Source organism: Cavia porcellus, unplaced genomic scaffold (assembly GCF_034190915.1).
Source record: "Cavia porcellus strain 051 isolate PalLab524CR breed Dunkin Hartley unplaced genomic scaffold, mCavPor4.1 scaffold_2, whole genome shotgun sequence".
NCBI lineage: Eukaryota > Metazoa > Chordata > Mammalia > Rodentia > Caviidae > Cavia > Cavia porcellus.
In genome coordinates, this window is record NW_026947485.1 from 58366965 (window position 1) to 58389514 (window position 22550).

At 42.6% G+C, this 22550-nt stretch overlaps 1 protein-coding gene across 1 annotated transcript in view; it reads right to left on the reverse strand.

Annotated features, from left to right (window-relative positions):
* Nxph1 (neurexophilin 1) overlaps window positions 1-8969 on the reverse strand; it is a 285730-nt gene extending 276761 nt beyond the window's left edge. The window contains exons 1-2 of the mRNA XM_063242176.1: window positions 8229-8969; window positions 7213-7376 (exon numbers count right to left, since the gene is read on the reverse strand). Coding sequence (XP_063098246.1) covers window positions 7213-7266 — 54 coding nt within the window. The 5' untranslated portion in view covers window positions 7267-7376; window positions 8229-8969. The remainder of the gene's footprint in view (window positions 1-7212; window positions 7377-8228) is intronic.
* Window positions 8970-22550: the final 13581 nt, after the last annotated feature.

Sequence of the window (22550 nt, forward strand, 5' to 3'; positions counted from 1 at the left end):
ACAACCAAACTGCGGGTGGGGTCACAAAGTACAGGATCTGACCCGGGGCCTAGCGAGCGGAGCTGGACTCTCCCGAGGGACTGGCAGAGGCAGGTGGGTGCCGCTCCCGCGCCCGAGCTCTGGGAGACGTCTGGGAAGCCGGAGCAGCTGACTCCACCTGAGGGGCAGAGCCGGGCGGCGCGGGGCGGAGCCTGTGGCGCTGGCCGTGGTGCTGAAGAGTCGCTCTCCAGGCCTGGGCGCGCCGGGCGCACCCGTTGCGCAGAGCTGCGGCTGTCCAGCCTGCGGACCCAGGGGCACCGCGTTTTCCAAAGCAGTGGTTTGGTGTGGGGTCTGGAGTTTGCATGCTAGAGCGCTGCACGTGTGTTTTCATAAACCTGCCTGGATTTCCTGAGATCACCTGGGGCTCAGAGTAGACAATAAAGTGCGTTCGCTGTGGCGGCAGCGACTCCAGCGAGGAAAGTCGCCCTTCCGCAGGCACACTGCGGCTTTTGGGTGGAGGGCACGCATTCTCAGGCGTGGGCACAGAACCGAAGTCGGAGAAAGTTTCTAGCTTCTTATTGTAGAAGGCGGCTTGAAACGGCCTTTAAAATCTCCTGGGGTGGGGTGGAGACCTACAGCACCGCGCGCCCGGGCTCCGGGCCTCTCTCGCGCCCTCAGGGAGGCCACTCGGATTCTCGGCGTCAGCACCCACTCCCGGGAGGCGACACGGGCCTGGTCCGAGGGGATAAGCGCGGCGGGGACGCGCAAAGCCCCCGCCAGCCTGTTTCTAAGGAAACATTGGACTGTCCCCAGCAACAATTTGTTATCTTATGGGAAGAAGAAACTACAAGAAAAGCCTCTCGGTTCTCCATTCTTATGCAGATGAGGCGATGCGCCCTAGCCTCGGCCTGCCTCCCTCCTCCTCGTAATTCGGGCTCGAACAGCAAAATCCTCTCATTAATTTACAGGAAGAAGGACCTGGCACTGCTATTCTCTCTCTCTACCCGAGAGGCACTTGCTGCTCTCCCCGGGACCCCACTGAGCGCACCATTTCAAAGCTTGCCAGCATCCTGAGCCCCACCCAGCCTACGTGCCGAGGAACTTTCTATAATAAAAGGCACCCGAGTGGGGAATTTCTCCAGCCCCCACTCCCAACACCGCGCGCGTGCGCGCACAGCCCCCTCCTCCTTAGAGAATAAAATATAGTAGAAAAAGCTGTTTACAAGAAAAGTAATTAGGTTCTCAGCCCGAAACAGAGACGCGGCGCGCTCACTGGAAGTTTAAACAACAGCTAGCAACCAGCGAGGGCAGACGGCAAACTTGGAGAATAAGCAGACGCGCTCTGGGACGCGCGCAGGGGCACCGGGAAGCCGCCAATATACATCATCTCAATAAAAAGCCGCTCTTGGAAAGCGCGCATAGTAATTGAGTCGGGCGCTCTTTTCTGATCCGGGTTGGTATTTCCTCATCTCGAGCTGACAGCCAACTCAGGAAATTGCTGGTAATATTCATCTGGGGAGCACTTTCATTAAACGTAATTCATTCGACTTTCACAATAAATTGAGTGACATCCTTACAGCGGAACCTTTTTATCCTTGATTAAGTGCTTGCCAAGCTTTGGTTTCCCACTTTATTGTCACATTCCTTCAAGCAGAGTCGTCAACATGCCAATCGGCTGCAGAAAAATGTGCGCGCTGTGTTTACCAAGCTCCGGGGGTTAGTGCTGACAAGTAGGAAAAAGAGCAGGTCGGCAACTTGACTAGCGGATAAATCAAGACCACAACTTCCAGCAAACTCGCGGCGATCTCAGGCAAATAGTGGCGAGGACAGTGCAATAGGAGAGTGCTCGGATGGCCTTGCGACCCGGCTGAGTCAGGAAACTATTGGGCCCAACGGACGCCGCGGGCGACTCCCCAGCTTCCCTTAAAAACGGCGGCGACAACTGTTAGGGTCTTAACATGAGGTCTAGCGCTCTTAAGAGACGGCCTTGCCCAAAGGGAACCTAATCAAAGGTAGGAACCGTCTAAAACGTCTAAAGAAAAAAATGCACACTTTCTAACTTGACACTTGAGAGCAGGCGAACTTTCAGAGCTTCCCTTGACTTGCCTTAGGGGCGGAGCACGCGGAAAGTGTCTCCCCTCATTCCCGGGGTTCCCTTTGACTCTCCATCTCCACGCCTCAGTAGGCAAGTTCATTGAGGATTCTTCAGACCCTGAATTCCAGCCTGACAAACACCTCAGTATTTCGAGACTGAGCGAATGGGGAAAGAACTCCTTACCAATGTGTGGCCCCTTCCCATCCCATTCCCCACCCCCTATGAAATCAAAGCAGCCTAGGAGAGAAAATTGCTTATTTGAAAAAGCAATATCCAAATGCTTTCATCACTCAAATGCCCTTTTGAAAATATTGTCTACGGTGGTTATTACCTGGACAATGCTGTCAATTTCTGTAGTCTGCAGAAAATCTTCCTTCGGACAGAAAAGTAGGACATCGTGCACCTATCTCAAAAAAAAAATCAACCAATTTCCCTGCCACTGGATATATTTTCACCCAGACAACACTTTCATTAAGGGGGAAATAGCCGTCAACAATTCAAAGCCAAATAGAAATCAACTTTGCACAAAGAGGAGCCACGAATTTAATAGCTGTCTGGGAAAATACGGCTAACAGAGTTGGAGCAATTCTGGTTCTCTCCCTGTAACGCTGAACATCAGTTCTCTGAAGCTATCACTACAAGACCCCAGACCAAGATAATGCTGGTGGATACAGGGTAGAGGACAACCCACCCAAGCAATTCCCTCACACCTCAGAGAGCTGTTTCCTGGTCAGTGGAGAGTCAAATCTTTCAGGGAAGATGCTGAAACAGTAGCCACTTCTCTTCACCCGCCCCCCAGAGCTCTGGAGTGCAAATTGGAACTGATGAGTTGTCATGCTGTGTGCATGGGCCACTACAAAAATCTAGGTTTAGTGCTGGATGTGGAAGGCTGATTAGGGTAAAAGAGTAGGAAATGTGGTGGGCTGGGGAAATTTTAGAACTGCCTCCAAAAGCCATCCTCCAGAGACAGCACTTTGTAGACACTGTGTCAAGTAGCCGATTCATTCTATATAGTTTCTTTTCGAGAATAAGCTTAAATTAAAACTTTCAGTGAGCAGTTGTATTAATTTTCAAGAGAAAGGAGCTGCACATTCCTAGTCCAAAGAATGAGGTGATAGTCTCTCCTCCTCTGCTTTCCCTAACCTCCATTTCCTTAACAGCCATCTTTCTTATGAGTAGAATTTGCCAAATGGTTTACTTTCTAACAGTGCAAGTGAAGTAGTCCAGTGGATATATTAATCATTTTAAACTCAATCAAGCAACTGGTATGTAATTCACATTGTAGGGATACCACACGTTTGAGGGAATAGATGCTTAAAATGTGGTGGCACAAGGCTTAGAAAGAATTTGGTAACAAAAGCAACTAGATTCTTAGCTCTGTTAATTTCTTGCAGAAATAGGAAGACTTCAGGTCTTACAGTACTGCTGTGGGTGTCTGACTGACCACAATTACATCATTCAATCCTTTGTCAGATTCTCTGTACTCAATTTTTAACTAAGTTTTTCATTGGCAAGCCCAAGGAATACTCACTGGACTCAATTCTCAGTATGAGAATCACTACAAGAAAGCTCTAACAGAATGCTACTTTAATGTTCTCTTTTTTGCTGGGATATACTCTCCTTGTTTCCTGGCTTGTACATTAGCTTGACCCACTGAGCATAACTCAATTCAGGACACACATTCCCATTTTCTAGAGATGAGAGAAACATTTTCCTGTTTTTTCAGTGTGCTTCATTTCAGTTAAAATGCTATAGCCCTGTTACTCCATATATCACACTGAAGATGCCCTGGAATCAGTTCTGAACTGACAGAAAAATAAAGACTGCAGGAGTTTTTAACAATTTTAGCAAGTCAAACCATAGTTTCATCTCCTGTGGAATTCAGATATTTACATCTGCAATACAGAACATTGAATAAACTGAAATTTTCTTTATCTTTATTTTGAAAAGATGCATTCTTATGCCCATGGATTCCTGGCTCAAATTTACCCTGTGGTGATATTTGAATACTCTAGCTACTATGCTTCAGAAGGCATGTTTTAAAAAAATTCTAATTAATTACAATATTAAAATAACAATATTACAATATTAAATTACATTACAATATTAAAATAAGCTTCTAGTATGTAATAGAACAAATCTGTGTTTCAATAAACCCAAAAACATCCAAAACCCTCAATCTAGAGTGTTCAAGGAACTTTGGTTCAAAGAAATATACTCAGAACCTTTACCCAAATATAGGTCTCAGTCTGTAACTGAGGCATTGATCTACTGGATACAGAGTTGTTCATCAGAAGTTCTTCCCAACTATGGGAAAAATTATTTTTTCTATTAGCAGGAAGATAAATATTACTGTATATAAGATATGTAGCCAAGACTTGCTCCCTGGAAATAAGGTGGTTGCTCCTTGGAAGATTTAACTGGGATTCTATGCCATAAAGAAAAGAACATTGTAGGTATTAGCTGAGAAGTGAGGCACAAATAGAATGCTCCAGCCATCTAACTAGTGGGGTGAACCAGGAAGACCAAAAATTACTCATTAAATTTTTCCCTAGCTAATGCCAGCTCAAGGAAAAAAAAATAGACAGGTTTTGCCACTGGTGCTTTCTTGGAATATAACTTGAAAGAACTCCTGACAACCTGTATACATCTATTGCAGGATTTTCCAAAGAACTGGGTTGCTCTGAGGCACAGCTACACGTAAATGATGGTTTGGTTACTGTATTTAGTGTTTAATGAAAAAGATGGAGAAAGAAACCTTGATGGTCTCTTGATCTTTTCATTACTCTAGATTTTAATCAAAGTTTCCTACTCCTCTGTTTGTCTAAAACCATGCTAATGTGACTGCTCACTTCATCTTTTTATATTCATTTGCAGGTTAAATGCAGCTCCCTTTTCCAGGAAAATTCCTTGGAATTTTGCTGACAAATAACCATGGGAATACAATCCTTGGAAATACTGCCATGGGTCATGACCATCAGCCTTTTGTTTTTGCCATGTGTGTGGTTTCTAATCCCCAACACACAAAACAACTTTAGATTGGAGAGAAAAGAATGGATTTCTAAATCGCCTTCTCTATTTTATTGTTCACATTTCGCATTGTTTTGAGTGAAACTGGAAAAATTGTCTCTTTCCACTGTATTGCCAAAAGGCATTCAGGTAATGAAGTCTGTAACTAAACGGTAATTGAATCAGCATAATTTGCACACTGAATGGTTTTCAAATGCTCCCAGTTTACAATTAAAGGAGAATTAATGCGCTTGTTGTTGGGAACGCAGCGCATTAGAATAAATCCAGCACTGTTGTTGTAATGTTGTAATGAGTGGAAAACGGTTTAACTGCCAGCAAACACATTTAAAATTTAACACAAGGTATTGATTTCACTTCTGCTTTTGATAGATTATTTTCCAGACTATCGAAATACTTGCTTCAAGCGATAAACTGCACCACAGCCCAGCCCTGGCCATGCGTGAAAGCACAGTCAAAGGACATCAGAATGGTCCCGAGGTTCAGGTCACCTAAAGATATGCAGATGAGTGGCGCAGGAGGTCAGAGGGACCCTTAACATTCCTCCTCCGTCGCTTTCCCGTTGCACTCTCCCCTCCCATTTCGCAATAAAATTTTTCTGTGTATATTCCGGCCCAACTTTCTGCCCTCCAGCTCTGAGTTCTCAATGTCAGTGGGCTTACTGGACACAGGTGGGGACAAGAGTGATAGAAGATGGGAAAGAGGAAGAATCCCGTGCATTCCTTCTACATTTGAGAAAGGGAAGGCAGAGACTTCGGTAACAGTCAGAAAGGCTGTTCTTTTGGATTGGCTGCCCCGGATTTCACCTGTTTACCCCAAGGTGTCCTGAGAGTGAGGACGCTGATGCGCAGCGCCCTCTGGCGTTTGCGGCTGCTGTGATCAGGCGACAAAGGAGCAAAGACAGCCAACACTGAGGGCTCTTGGGTTAAAGCTGAAACCAGTTAAATATACATAATTGGGCGCAGGCGTGCATACACACACACACACACACACACACACACACACACACAGTATTCAACAACGCGCAGCCTACAGTAAGTAACATGCACCAGGGCAAAGGCAGGGAAACGCTGTCAATTGCAAAGGATGGCAATCTACTGCTCCCAGGCTTGTAGATTCTAAAACTCTTGGGGTTGAGAGGACAGCATCACCTCAAATCCAGCTCCTCTAGTGACCTCAGGCTGTTGCTCGATGCTCCTCACTTCTAGACAAAACAGCACTTCACTCAGTGCACTTGTGAGACCCAGGTTGAACTGAGAGGTTCAGAACACCAAGCATAACAGCCACAAGATGCCAATGTCCCCAGCCCTCTGAGAAGCCAGACCCAAGAAATCACCCCTGTCATGTCTTGTCACTAGCTCCCAAATCATCACGACAAAGCACTTCACTATAGAGTCAGTCCTAACACTTGGTAAAGTCTAACATCCTCCTCAAATAAAAGGAGGACCAGCTTTGTTTAGGACTTTCTCCCTGGTGCCCAGGCCTGCCATTACCTACTAAGGGGTTTGGCACTGGAACTTGGATTTGATTATTTAGTGGAAAAGAAAAATTGGAGAAGAGGGAGGAGTGCATGTTTTCAGAATATCTCTGGACCAACTCATTTGCTTATAGTGCTTCTCTTCAGCTTATCCTGTCTGAACCCCCTAAGTAAAGGAAAGTTCTCTTCACTTCAGGGCCACGTTTCCAATCAGGAGGGGTGAGTGGGAAGATTCACTTTTAAAATCACAGACCTAAGCTGAATTTCTCTTTCAACTCCTCAAGCCCACCTCTCTTTCCCTTACTTTAAAGGGTGAACTCAGAGTTCCATGCCTTGAAATCCTTCTCTTGGACTTCAAAAAAATTCCCTACCCTACTACCTCTGGGTTTCTGCCCCCCAGGGTGCCCTATTCCTCCTTCAGAACCCTACTTAGAAAGGGGTAACTAGCAGGAAATGGGGGTTGAACCCAGGAAATCCCGCAGGAATCCAGAGACCAGCTTCTCAAAGTTGTTCCCACATTTACTAGGAAAGCGACTCTCACCAAACGGGCAGCTTCGGTCTCCTCCCCGCGCCTCCAAGTGCTTGGCCTCCTGGCCTGGGAGAAATGGCAGAGGCGCTTGACCCGGCGACTTACCAAGTAGACGGTGGGCTGCAGGAGGAGAAGCAAGTACCAGCACGCAGCCTGCATCCTCCCGCGTCTCAAACTTCCTTGGCGGTGCCTTCGCTGAGTCTTTGTTCCTTCACAAACATAGATCCACCTGACATCCACTTTACAGAGCGAGGAGCGCTCTCAGCAGCCTAGATACAAATGAAATTAGACATCCCATGACCACGCGGGCAAGGTTAGGCTTGGTGATCAAGCCTGGAAAGAGGGTCGTGGCGGGGAGAGGTGGGCCAGAAAAACCTGGAAGAGGGATGCAAAAAAATTGAAAAACGAGTAAATCCAGCTCCTGGAATGAGCGGGCGCGCGTTCCGCAGGCGGGCAGACCAAAAGAAGGGTGAGGGTCTCCTCACGCTCTGCGCCTCTTGGGTGCCAGTTCCTTGGTGGCAGAGGCTGGAGGCGTTTGGCACCCAGGGCCGCGTGCAGCCTGGTTCTCAGCCCAACTGTCTGACAGCAGGACCTGCCCCTAGTGTCTGATCGCCGGGTGGCTCGGACTAAAGGCGGCGGCTGGTTCCTCGCCAGCTCTGGCAGGGCTCACACGTACGCACCAGAACAGAGAGATAGAGAAAGAGAGGAAGAGAAAAGGAGGGAGGGAGGGAGAAGCTTAGCAAAGGAGTGCGTGGAGAGAAAGAGGTAGGTAGAACTGACTGGGATTAGGTGTGGGGCATCTCAACACGTTCGGTAAAGTGGGGGTGGGGAGGGGAATCCAAATTACATACAAGAAAGCAGAGCTCCAGTTTCCCCTTGCGAGCCGCAAGAACGCAGAGATACACAGGCACACACACAAGCAAATTTCCATCACTACTTTTTTGGAGCTAAGGAGCAAAGCCAGTTGCTAACTTCTGGAGCGGAAGCCCGCAGGGCTGGGGAGGGTCGCCCGCCGGCGCGCTCTAACCACGGCCAGTGCCCTCCTACCCACCCTTCCAAAGTGCCCACCACCCTGCCCCAAGGTGTCCCTTCCAGGAACAGTGGGGCTGTAGGGTACGTACCCCACAGGACTGGCGGGGAATCCGGCGAGCAGGGACCGCTCTGGGCAGGCTCCATGGAGGAGCTACTCGGGCCTGGCGTCTTGGGCGCCCCGGACGTGCCCTCCCCGGAGCTCCGTCTCCATGCTCGGGCGCGGATGGGTCCGGCTGTCTCGTCCAGTCTCGGCCGAGTCGGCGTCCCAGAGCTGGCTGGGGTCGCTCCCAGTGCTGGATCTCCTGAGCCCAGGCTTGTCACAGTTGAGTTCACGGTGCAGGAAACTTAAGAGGCAAGAGAGGGAGGGGGAAGTAGAGGAGGAAAGAGAGAAAGGGAGGGAGGGAAAAAGGGGAGGGAGAGAGGCGAATGCACCGGGCCGCTGCACCGGACGAGCGGGACCGGCCACGCTAGCACTGGGACGCGCAGCTGAGGGCTCCGGATCTCCGCGATTTCCAGGATGGTGGAAATGACTTAAGGGGAGGAGACTGGACAAGTCCCGGGGATATGAACTTGAGAGATGAGCTATGAGCCTTTCGGAAGAAAACACAGCGCTAGTTTCGGAAGGAGGGGTGGCTTGGCCACAATTTGGGCGGGCGCACCAAGTAGCTGCGGCTGGGTGCGGAAGCTGGCGAGCGGGAGAGCTGTTTGCAGGGAGCCAGGGTCGGGCGCTGTCCGAGGTCCTGCCCGGCCACCGGGGGACGCTCCGCGCGCTCCCCGCCTGCGCCGCAGCAACGGTGATTGCTCCGCTGGGTGGCGGCTCGGCTGGGCGGGCCAGCCCTCCCGACACGGGCACGGGCGCTTACATTGGCACGTGGGCGAAGGGCTCCTCACAGGCTAATTAACACCCCGCGTAAACACGTCCCTCTCAGACTCTCCGCGGGCAGAGTCCTCCAGGAGAGGTGGCTCCCGCGGCGTCCCCGCGGCCGCAGCACCCCTTCCACAGGGGGCACAGAGAAGATCGCGGCCGCCTGGGGGAGCAGCGGGAAGCGCGGCTGGGAAGGGAAGTGCGCCGAGCGCTGGGCGTCCCTGCCGGCTCCGGGCGGGGCAGACGCGGACCTGTGGCTGCGCGGCCAGGGCGGGGGTGCTGCGGGCCTCCAGCCATTCAGCGCTCTACGCGAGAGGACTGGTCGACCTTGGGCTGTTTGACTTCTCTCCGCGGGCTGGGCAGCGCGAAAAAGGGGGGCGTTTTGAGACGGTTCACCTCCCCTGATGCGGACACCTCCCATCAAACAGCGTCTCCCAGACTCGTCCCCCATGCTGTCTCTCGCTCTGCGTGTCTCAATCTCCCTGGCTGTCTCTGTCTCAAAGTCTTTTCCTTTCTATGGATCTTTCAGCTCTGGCTTCTCTGTCATTTTCGTGGTCCATGTCTCTGTCCCTAGGCAAGTTCCTGCCTTCTCACCTCTCTTTGCGTCCCTTCAGACATCTTCACCTCATCACCTTTTTAACCGGGCCTCACCATTCTCCGTCAAACCCTGCTCTGTTCTTGCCTTCGTCCTCTCCAAGGCCTGGTCATAAGACCAGATTCCCCAAAATTCAGTGAGGTCTGAGATCAGGCCTCTCGCGTGTGAGCTTGGCTGTTTCTCTTCCCCCCGGACCTCTCCATTATTTCTCCAAGACTGCTTTTCTCCAGAGCACTTATCAAAATAAAACCCTGCTTTCCAGTGAGGCCCTGGGTGTCCTTTACCTCGAGTGTGGCTATTGAATACCTCAGGCTCTGCAGACACTGCTCAAATTAATCTGGGTCGGGACACATTGAACACATTAGAGGAAAAGATCCTCCTAGAGTGATCACAGGTCAAAATCCCCTAGGGGATGTAGGTCACCCACCCCCAAACGCAGCAGTGACAATCAGCCACTCTATCCTCTCCCTAAACAGGTGCAAGAGAGGCAACACCGCGAATCACATCTTCAGATCAGATCCCCCTGTAGGACATGCATGCTTGCATGCTGAGACCTTTACTACATCCCTGATACAACAGATATTTCAAGAGAGATTCCTCCTACTCTCAGAAGTAGTAGTCTGCCTGGCATCCCCTGGGATTCACTGGAGAATGTGCAGAGTAAGTCAATGAAGCACAGCTACCTGGAAATTCACTTTAGAAATAATGATCATGTGCATGCAGTATTGTTGCAATGCTGACATACCTATTTTTCACTCACTAGGTTTCTCAGGTTCTTAAAATTTGAAGCAGAAAAATTAAACAGTTAGGACATGCATATCTGAGGTTGAAGTGTCAAAGTAGAGCAAAGGAAGGAAATTTTGTTTGATTCCACCCTAGAGGATGCATGAGGCCGATCTGAGATTAACCACATTTGGACACTAATTCTAGGCTTCCCAGGCTGAAATGTGGAGCTGGGATGAACATTATCTCAGTCTCCAAGAACAATGTTGCCAGGGTTGGGCTTCTTTCTGACCTTTAAGAAACCCAAAAGAAAAAGGCCAGCTTTAGAATATATCAAGTCCCTTTCCAAAACTTATTTTAAAAAATTCTGCCTCTGGAGCCCTTTATTTGTGAGGAAAAAAAAATGGAAAGGAGAGAGAGAGAGAGAGAGAGAGAGAGAGAGAGAGAGAGAGAGAGAGAAATAAGGCACCATAATATCTCTATCTGAATGGGGCTGATTATTTAAGAGAAGCACCACAGGAACCTAGTAATGGAAACTGGTCTGACACTCTGTTCTGTGACACAGGGTGCCCAAGAGCTAGTTATGCATGCTAAGGACCTAAGACCTTATGCCCAGATATTCAGCTCTTATTGGATCCTATAAGATACTTATCCTGGGATATAAAACAGCATTGGATTGTCATCTTTTCTATCCTCACAGGAAAGTTCATTTCCTATGGTACTCAATCAGAAAAGGACATTGTGCCACCAAGCAACAACTAAAGTATCTCCTATTGCTTCTGACAATCCTCTCCAATTTTAATGCTCTCATATTGATAGGGAAAGGGACAAAGTAGACTCATTAACACTCTTTCTTTCATACCATTTACTTTAAAAACAAAAATAATAAAAAATTATTCTCATGCATGCTTCTGTTTAAGTAGTATATTTTTGTAAAATGCACTCAGAATATAATACATAAATAATCATCTTCACTGGGCCACAATGGGAATGTGATAATCTTTCAAGAATATAGTTTTTGTGTCAGTTTTTGCAGATACTGAGAATTCTTTCAGAAATCGCTCTCCAAATTTTGTGTGTAATGCATATTAATACTAGAAGAAATTAAAACTAGAATTCTCTTGAAAAATACTGATAGTCCTGTTGAATATAACTGACTGTTTTTGTTAATTTGGTTTGGTTTATTTGCATGTTTCTCTCTATTGTCAGGGAAAATGAGAAGTCAGGCATTGAAAGTTTGAATGATCTTAGAGTCAGGAAAAAAACAGAAAGAAAAAGATTAACTATGAATTTCACAAAACTGTTATCTGATAATGAGCCTATCATATGACACAGGAATTTCATTGTATTTTACTCAAAATACAAATAAAAACAGAAAACGGTTGTTGTAAAGCACCCTGCTATGGTCTTGCTTGAGCTTTAGGCCATAATACTATACATAATATTGCATTATACCTGTTTTTCCTAACAGCACTAAACATTATAAAGCTGATATTATCTTTCTGCATGACTTCAGTATAAATTGGTATTTTCATATCATTTGACCTTGGGCAAATAACTAAATCTTCCTCAGGCCTCCATATCTTTCTCTGTACAATGAGGAAGCAAAGTTATATGATGAACAACATTCTTTTATTCTATTTTATACAACTAAATGTAAAGCCATTCCTGGCTTAAAACTTAGCTGATCCACCCATACACACACACACACACACACACACACACATTCCAAGACAAAAAATAAAAAAGTGTATACTGCATTATGATCTTCAAAGATATTAGCAATTTCAAAGAAAATATTTTGTTCAATACACTTCACAGAGTTTAAATTGAAAATTGCATTTGTGGGTGTGAAACAAAGTTTTTTGTGCAGTTTTTCCCAGGCCCATTCTTAGAATCTTTATTCTAGGTCAAAGGTTGGTTCTACTGTACTAATCATATCACTGTCTCAAATTAATTGTTTTTTACATGTTTTCAATTTCACTGATTTATGGGAGTCTAGTCACAGTAGCATCTTTATTCTGTTTGTGAAAATTTGTTACAAAGGTTTCCAAGCTATTTAAAATTCTTAAATATCACACAGGACAACTAAAAAATCCCCTGGTCCCTCTACATCTCCAAGCTATTTTGCTAGTGGGAGGCAGTATCATTTGCAAAATGATTTTACCAGCTAGAGTATTTAGTATTTGAATGTATTTGAACTTGATTAATAACTATGAGGCATGTGTGCTAAATTATCATTATAAGAATTCTTTAATAACAAAACCATTGTGTTAAAGAGAGAAAATAGCCATCAAGCTCTGGAGTAAAAAAAGTTAAAGTGAATCAAAAAGGTTTATGTAAAAGGCATTTCATTTTAGAAACAATTTATATGCTCAGTCTTTGTATCCATATATCATTTATTCTGCTAGGTAAAGACAAAGGGCTCTCAAAGGTAAGGTAGTTTTAATTATACTCACAAACTTTAAAGAAAGAATGCACACAACAAAAGAAATTAAAGAAAGCCAGCATTTTAAAAGCCAGTTGAATGTAAAAGATGCAAAGATTGGAATCATAGCTCAAAAATTAAATTTTAAAAAAATATTATGACTAAGTAAACCTTTGCATTATAATCTAATTATAGAAATTTTTCATGGTGGTTCCTCCAGAGATTAATTGACAATTTCCTAAAACAGAATCATTAATGGCAAAGAATTTGATAGCCACTGTTCTGTGAACAAAGCCAAATACAGTATTTGCTTTCAGCCAGAAAAAACATCAGAGCTCTCAGCCATATAGAGATACAAAAAAGCATGAGGACAAAGGGTACCACTTCTATGGTTATCAAAAGCTGACAATGAGTCTGTAAATACGTACTTCATCTAATACACCTGGATATTTTGAAATATATGTTTTTCCAGCTTTGACCTGATTTGGTAATATGAAGAGTCTAAAACAAGATGACTTATAGAGGCATGGAATTCAGAGATACTTCCACCCAAACATTATAGAGATAAGGACGACGTAAGATTAGAAAGCTTTTAAGTAAGGGATTTTATAAGGCTACAACAGTCCTCTCAATTTCCCTTTTTAACATCAAATTAATGAAAACAGTTATCCTGGAATTTTATCACAATTAACTTCAGGGATCATACTGTAAAAACTACAGTTTGCTTCTTCTACTTCCAGAAAATCAACATCTTTGATAAAGTTCAAAACAAAATTATTTAACATAAAATTTTTTATTAAGTGAATATTGATATCTCACAGTTCAATAGGATAACATTTGCCAAGTATCAGACACATACAAAGGACTATGACCTGGATTTTCTTTACATAAATACCCTGTATACCTAATGAATCCCTGAGCTTCAACCAATAGTTTAGTTTTAAAAATATAATAATAGTTTAGTTTTAAAAAGAAGCAATTCAGGTTAGATAAGATATGCACCCTTTTTTGCAGTAAGGAACAAAACTTGAGATTCAATGGACCATTAATGCGCACCCAAGCCCTCTTAGAACGACCTTTTCTGTTCAGTTTTGTTCCAGTGTCTTCAATCCCTCTCCAAGCTTTCCAGTCAACTCTAGGCTCTTCCTTGGGTTAGCTGCACATTCATCTTCATGCATTAACAATCCTCAGGTCTTGCACCAGAACTATTTTCTTCTCTTCACTCTAACTAGGCAATGTTGCCTAGTTCCATGATTTTATTTATTACTAGTATCAATTATGACAAAATTCATAAGTCCAGTTTTGATGTTTTGACCCAAATATTCATTTGTCTGCATGTTCACATAGATGTCACAGAGATACTTCAAAAATAAATACATTATATCAACCTACATACTGTGTTTATAATGGAACTAAGGTCATATGCTTTGCCAATGCATATGGTGAAACGGAGAAGCACACTTCTCCATATAGCTAATCTCTGACTCCTTTTCCACCTCCTCCTCACTCCCCTTCTCTCCCTATTTATTCTTTTTAATCCTAATCAAATCTTCAAGAGGCACAGCAGTTTTCCACTTTCTCCTCTATCCACCCGGAATTTAGTACACACCCAACAGATGGATGCCTGTTAGATGCCAACTGAAATAAGAAAACACATAAGACAGACCAGAACTTCATCAATGATCTAGTGCATAATCAAGCTGACCTGCAGTCCTGCTGATTTAAAAATAGAAATAAGTGTTTATTGTTTAACTGTGAAGATTTTGAGACTATTTTTCAGGATTATCAAGGCCAGAGTTAACTAATGATACCTCTAGCACCCTGAAAAGCTTAAATTTCAGATTCTTTCCAAGTCAAAAACAAAATTACCCACACCTCAAATTGAGATTAAATGGTCTCTCACACATCCTCTTCCTCCTCTATTCTGATACTGTTCTTGACTCAGGCTACAGCATTGGCATTTCCTCTCCGCAAAGTAAGGACAGTACTTATATGTGTCCCTATCATATATTTCATACATTTCTTCATAAACCCTCTACTGCTTACAAAACTGAATCAAAATCACTCATTAAGCCTAGGAAACTTCTATGTGCTGAACTCCTTCCACTTCTTCATTTCCATCTTATTCACCAGTTACAAGGCCTTTAGGGCTTCCAAATCACAATCATGCTTTTCAGGTTGGCAGATTGCTTCCTTTGCCCTGACTCTCACCTAAACCTCTAGGAAAACTCCTGAGTGTCCTACATATCACTACTCAGAGATCATCTCTCCACTTTTCCCAGAGATTTGTGTTTTCTAAACAATATTAAATCATTTGCATCATGGTGTTTACACAGTTGTCTTTTCCACTGGACAGCCTTACCTTGAGCTAGACAGAGTTGAAACAGCAGTCACATTTGAGAAGATACATATCCAGAAAATGCGCTGATGCACCTCTTGCAAAACAGTATATGAAGGACACCGGAAGAGCTGTTCCTCATCTGCAAAGTGCCCAGGTGGTGCACACTCAGAGGAAGTTTCCAGAAAAACCCCAGCCCAGCGAAATGAGTAAAAGAAGTAGTGTTGGAGCAGAAGGCCCAGCCCAGAGGCACAGACTCCATCACCTCAAATAGCCTAAGACTTTTCTCATTCAAAAGTTTAATGTGAAATGTATGGGATCTTTACGGATTGTCAGTGAAAGACCCAGAACCAAGTGGATAATGGTAACAAAAAACCCCAATGTCCCAAATCCTGTCTCATATTTCAAATACTTTGCCATCCATTAGTATCTTCTCCAAAGCTTCATTACAGTTAGACCCGTTGTCTGCCTGCAGGGCCAGGTGAGAAGAGGGAAGCTGGAGAAAGCAGAGTGCCCGCCATTACCGTAACTTGGAATCTGGGATACAGGGTTAACAGCTCATGGAAAAGTCAGACACAGGCCTTAAGCATCTGGGCTTTGCATTGTTGTTGCTGTTGTTGTTTATTGTTTTGTTTTGTTCTTGAGACAAGGTCTTGTTCTGCAGTCCAGGCTCACCTCAAATTCACAATCCCCCTAACTCAGCCTCCCACGTACTGGAATTACAGTTGTACACCACCAAATGTGTCTCAGCCTGGGCTTTTTAATTAATTTTTTTGGTAGAAAAGAAAAGTGATCCACAAGGGACCTTGTGTCCTATGGAAGTTTAATTTCTAACACGATAGATACCAATTATCCCACTTCAAAATCTCTACAGTCTGCTTACCACAGTCTAAATCATCTTGCATCCACAGGACACTAAGTACCTTGCACACTGGCTACATTCAATGACCTTTCTCGTTTTTACTCTGGAGTATGTGGTATCAACAACTAACCACCAAACCATTCGTTTCCAGTTTCTCTCCTACCACACTGAGAGTTCCTTTTTGCCTCCAGCACTGGATTTTTCTATGAACCACACGCAGCCTAATTATTTTTTCTTTCCAGTTCTTTCCTTTAACTTATACTCCAATACTTCCATCCACCAGAAGAGACTGTCAGGTATTGTCCTGCTATTGTTGATATACAATATTCAAGAATAAATTCAACAATACCCCTAATACCACACCCTCTCTCAAATGTATCTATTCACAGCTCTCCTTCTTCATTGGTGGTATCCAAGTTTTCTGTGCATTTAATGTCTACACTTCAAGATTAGCCCTTCATTAATTTTATGGACACCACATAGACCAATGGGCACATTGTCTAGTCGAATCTTACTTCAGAATGTCTCTCATCCTTACATCACTGATGGAGGTAGATACAAGATATGAGAACTTTATCATCTCATACCTGAGCAGTGGTTTTCTCAGCAGTGTGCCAACTTCTAACTCACTTCCCAATTTCAATGATTTTATTACTCTGAGCACTCCGATGGTAATGAATGTATCTTTCTCATTTTTACACTCCTGCATTTAGTATGATGCCTACCACCTAGTATAATTCAGCAAATGTTTGTCTGATATGCTCACTCTAGCCTAAGATTATTTCTTCAACAGCACATTTACCCTTTTCTTCCATGGCACACACAAAACACCCTTTATCCAATCAAGTCAATAACAAGGTTGTTTCTAGGTCTCTATCAATTTTTCTAAGAAAGCTTTCTTCAAGAGAACGCTGACCCAGATGCACAAATGGTAAACCAGAAACTCAAAAGTTTCTCTGACTGAACCTGCCATGGAATGTTCACCACCTCTTGTTTCTCTCCCACCCTCAAGCAGTCCTAGAGTCCGTAGCTGAGGACACCCTACGAAAGTACTTCCCAAGCTTAGTCTGCTCAATTGCCACCTGTATGCTTTATTAAAACGTACATCACTAGGTCTCAGGTTTATTAGATTTATAATTTTGAGCTTTGATTTTTAAAATTATGCATTTTAACAAGCATTCAGGTGATCCTGATGAAAGTTGTCAGAAAAAAATTTGAGAAGTCCTACCCAACTGATGGTCAAAGTCTGATATTTTGGCATTAAGTATCAAGACTGAATAATATAGACACATTAATCTAATTGTTTTAATTATTGCACAGTGTATACATACAGCATAACATTGTGTCCTACAAACATACATATAGTTGTGTGTTCAAAAGATAAAAATATCACGGGCTGGGGATTTAGCTCAGCAGCATAAGCATGAAGTCGTGAGGTCGTGAGGTTATGAGTTCAATCTCCAGTACTAAAAAAAAAAAAAAAAAAAAAAAAACAAGTCCTATAGAAGATAAAATATTTTAAAAGTTTTATTGATACAGTATTCCCAAGAATATTTACTCTATCGTGTTGCCCTATGACCTCTCGATCATTTCAGCCTTGGTGAAAGCTTAAAAATTTTTGTGCTACTCTCCCTAAAAGAAATGTCCTTCTTCATCCATTTCTTTTTTCTTTACACTTTTTCCAAATCCTCCATTGCTGGTTATCTAAAGCCCTTCCTCACTGAAGTTTCCTCCAACCATCAGTGTATCCATCCATCCATCCATCCATCCATCCATCTATCCACTTTATACAAATTCATTGAACAAATTATAGTGTTTGAAACTATACTTTGAATACAGCAATAAACAAATACACACAAAGCCTTGTGCTCAGGAAGTTCATATACTAGTGCATGCAGAAAATAAACAATGTATAACCTAAAAATATAATGTTATGCCATCCATGTTATGGAGAAATTAAAGAATGGAAAAAATAGAAAATTACAGCAGTAAAGGTACTGAAGTAGTTTTAAGTGGAGTGCTTGAACATGATCTCACCGTGCAAAGTCTTTCATCTTCCCTCAAAAGTGGGAGAAAACAAGAGAATAAGACACGTATATGTTTTGAATAAAAAATTTTCTGGCAGAGGGAATAATAAGTGACAAAAGCTGAGGTGACAGTGCGCTTCTCATATCAGAGGGACAGCAAGAATTCCAGTTTGTCTGGGGAAAAGCACTGCAGGAAGAGGTGACAAAAAGGTGAAGACAGAGGCCACAGATTCAGGGCCACAGAAGGGCACTGGAGGGACTTGGCTGGATAAACCTGTGCAGGACACCTTACGCTGAGCAGGGCAGGAACGTTCTTAAGTCACATTTTAGCACAATTGTTATACATCCTGTCTCAAGAATCTGAAGAGCAAAAGCAGCAGCAGGAAAAGAGGAAAGTATTTCAGTGTTCTAAACAATAGGTGGTGCTAACTTGGGTTATGGCAGAGTGGCGAAAAGTAAACCAATTCTGGGTATATTTTGAAGGGAGTCATGACATAGTTTGCTTATAAATTGAAGGTAAAATATCAGAGTCACTGTTCTGAGTACTTTGGAGGATGGAGTAATCCACAGGAAGAGGACTGTGGAAGAAGAAGAAGAAGGTAGGCAGAGAAAGATGGGACACCACTGGCTCAGTATGAGCTGAGTTACATCGAGATGTATACAGATAACCACACCGAAAAACTGAGTATTAGGAGTCAGAAATTCGCAGTTAATACTCGGGTGGAAATATAAATTTGGATATTGTCAGCATGTTGATGGAAAGTAAAGACATGAGACTAGGAAATCAGCATAGATAAGAAGAAAGAAGCTCAGGGTGCCTCGGTGTCAATGAAGGGCGGACAGTAGGGTGGACAAAAGCCTAAGAGTAAACACTCTGGATCCAGGAGGAACCCGGGAAGAGGAGTGAATCCCTAAATCAGACACTCGGTAAGTCTAGAGAGATGGAAAATGGCCAGTGAAACTAGAAGTGTGAAAGTTTTTGGTATCCTTGACCAGAACAGTTTCAGTGAGTGGAGAAGGAGGAAGTTTGAATGCAGTGGATTCGAGAGGAAATATAAAGAGGCCGCGTTGCAGTGCGTATGGAGCATCTGTTCCAAGACGGTGCTTCTACGCCTTTTAGTTTTCTTCTTCATGAATCTCTACAGCATTTAGGGCTAATCTGCTCATCTAGGCATTTTATTTATTTTCCCCACAATGTGTATTTTCTTTTTTTGTTTTGTTTTGTTTCTTTTTAATTTAAAGGAAAAAAAACAAAACAGTATAAGGGTACAAGTATTACAAATTTTTTTTAAAAAGTAAGAAATCACTAGTTAATAGATTACATATTGGGGCTGGGGATTTAGCTCAGTGGCATAAGCACCTGCCTTGCAAGCAGGCAGTCGTGAGTTTGATCCCTGGTATCGATAACAAAAATAGATTACATATTGTCAGGACTTCTGTCTAAAACATATAAAGAATTTTAAAAAATCAAACCCCCAAAATTCAAAGATCCAATCCAAAAATGGGCATCTGAGATGAATACATGCTTCTCAGATAAAGAAATACAAATGGCAAATAAATACATGAAAAATGTTCATCATTAGTCATTAGAGAAATGCAAATTAAAACCACACTGAGATTCCATCTCACTCCTGAAAGAATGGCCAGGATCAAGAAAACCAACAACAACAAATGCTGGAGAGGCTGTGGGGAAAAAGGAACTCTCCTGCACTGTTGGTGGCAGTGTACACTGGTGCAACCATTGTGGAGGTCAGTTTGGAGGTTTCTCAAAAAGCTGGGAGTGGAAGTCCCATTTGTTCCAGCTATTCCACTTCTAGGCATATTCCCAGAAGAACTGAAAGCGTCATACCACAGTGATATATGTGCACCCATGGTTATAGCAGCACAATTTGATAATTGCCAGATCTTGGAAACAACCTAATTGTCCATCAACTGAGGAATGGATAAAAAAGATGTGGTATTTTAATACAATGGAGTACTACTCAGCTATATAGAAGGATCACATTGAGATATTTATAAATAAATGGACGCAGCTTGAGATCATACTCACAAGTGAAATAAATCAAACTCACATGCATGAATACTGAGTAGTTTCCCTAATATATAAAAGTATGTGGTAATCATGATTCCCCATTATGTGGCTTTGAAGCTTTATAAAGTTTTCACTCATTAATTGGAATGGCTTTATTCTGGGCTGTTTGATATGGTCGCCTGTAATGATATGAACAGCTATTTTGAAGAAAATAAGACATCATAATAGCTAGTGCTGATTTAATATCATCCTGTTTTGAAGTCCCACCAAACTGTTGTTCTTCTGTCTCCATTGGTTTTATCATGTTGTATCTTACTGGATTTTATTATATGTGATAATATACACAATGTGTATTTTCTAAGTGTGAAGTGGATTTCATTGAACAAGATGCAACTGACAAAAGTTTATGTTGAAGTCCACTAAGGGGCGCTCTAACGTTACTCTCTAGCGCCATTGTCTAAAGTTAAGCAAGGAATACCAATAAGTTCAGTAACTAGTTCAAATGCAACACACACAAAACAGGAATAAAAATTAAAGAAGCATCATAACTTTATAACCTTCTCATTTTTAACTTAAAATTACCTATCAATTTAACCAAACTATATGACACAAAGCATAAGCAACTATATATCATGGGCAAAGACATTAAATTTGAAGCATAAAAATTTGTTACCTAAAGGAATTCCAGTCTAAAATATGTGAAGCAAAGGAAAACTCTTACCTCTGTCCAATGATCTCGGTGGAAGACCCCAAAAGACACAGGAGAAAGAAACTCCTGACCTGCTGGATGTCAGCCATGAGTTCATATTCTCTAAAATCAAAGAATGAATTCTGGGAGTAACGGAGGTTAAGAGCAGAAGACATTCACTGGGGAAAGAAAGCTTCCGTCTGAGAGAGAGGCAGAAGGGGTCCCAAGTGGGCTGCCCTATTTTATCCACAATGATTCTTAATTTGTCATTATCGTTATATTTCTTTCCATCTTCTTTTCTCTACTTTGTAAGCTCCTAGTGGAGACAACTGACATCTCCTTTCACATCTGCAGCAAGCTCTTTAGAATTTTATACAAGCATGTGCCCATAATGAATATTCAAAAATATATGATGACTAAATAAATACTTTCCTAGTGATTTTTAGCCTCCCCCACCTTCTTGGCTCTTTCTTATTTTAAATAACTTATAGATTAAATGTGTACGCCTTCATGAAACAACTCTGCTCAAACTCTGTCTCTTAATATTTTCTGTATAGACCTCTGCTTCCAGCAGGATAATTGATTGACTAGTTCCTAAAAGAAGTGTGTCTGTTTTTACTCATTATTTTAACTAAGATATTACTCTAGTTTGAAAATTTCTCCTCTAATTCAAGGATCTTTCTCTAAGAAGCTAACAAATGATGATACCTAATTTCATCTTTTGATGCTTTTTGCTTTAATATTCTATGAACCCAGATTTTAGGTCATCAACATCATATTTTTTATTCTCTCCACTCAATAACATTTATATACATTTCACTTTTTTTAAAATCTTAAAGCTTAGCATCCTTTTATGTATGTTATCCACCATTTTCAGAGTGAGTGACAAATAAGAAATAAAACTTTGCACACATAATGAGATTTTGTAACACATGATAAAATGAATAAATCAGTGACATACTGAGTGGGTGGATGAATACACAAACAAAAAAGGGTATACATTGTACAGGTGTCTCATGCATTGTGTGTTGTTTTATATAATCCACAGACAGACACAGGATGTGGTAGCTTGCAGCTTACAGGTGATGAAATAGTCTGCATGGGGCTGACATGCCTAAGTTTATCCCAGCACAATTGAAACCCATTCTATTAACCCTAGAATTCATTTCTTTTGTAACAGGGTTGTTCTCTCTGTAAGATGACTGAAAGCCTCGCTAATGCAATTTTTTTCTTTCAGAATTGAACAAATTGTGCTGTATTTTTGTCAATGAAATTATGATTCAAAGATTTTACCATTTTTCTCTTTAATAACAAATGAACTTTCTAATCTCATAATTGATTTGATTGTATTATTTAATGAAATATCAGCACAATAAAATACAACTTTTTTTCTTTTAATTTTTTTTAATATTGGGGATTGAACTCACAACCTCTCGCTGGCCAGGCAGCCACTTTTGCCAATGAGCTATATTCCCTGGGCCTCCTTTTGGTTTTTTTAAACTGGAAATCTTTATCAAACTACCATGACTCAAATGGTAATGGTTTAGAAATTTAAAATTTGTATAGAAATGTATTTCCTTTTTGGAAGAGACTTTCTGCCACACAATCTCATGCTCACATTTCTGATTTTAAGAAAACAAAACAATAATTTATCAAGCAAGCGCTTCTCTGAGCATAATTGGGCACCACACCTCAATATGCTTAAAAAGAAGCTTTATTTACTCCCTTGGTATTGGAGCTCTCAAGGATTTTGAAAGTTTTCTTAACTCTCCTGGGTCACTGGGGCACCACTAGAGATCCCACCGAACAGCTTACTAAATAGGTTTCTCCACAAGCCTGATCTCTTCAAAGTT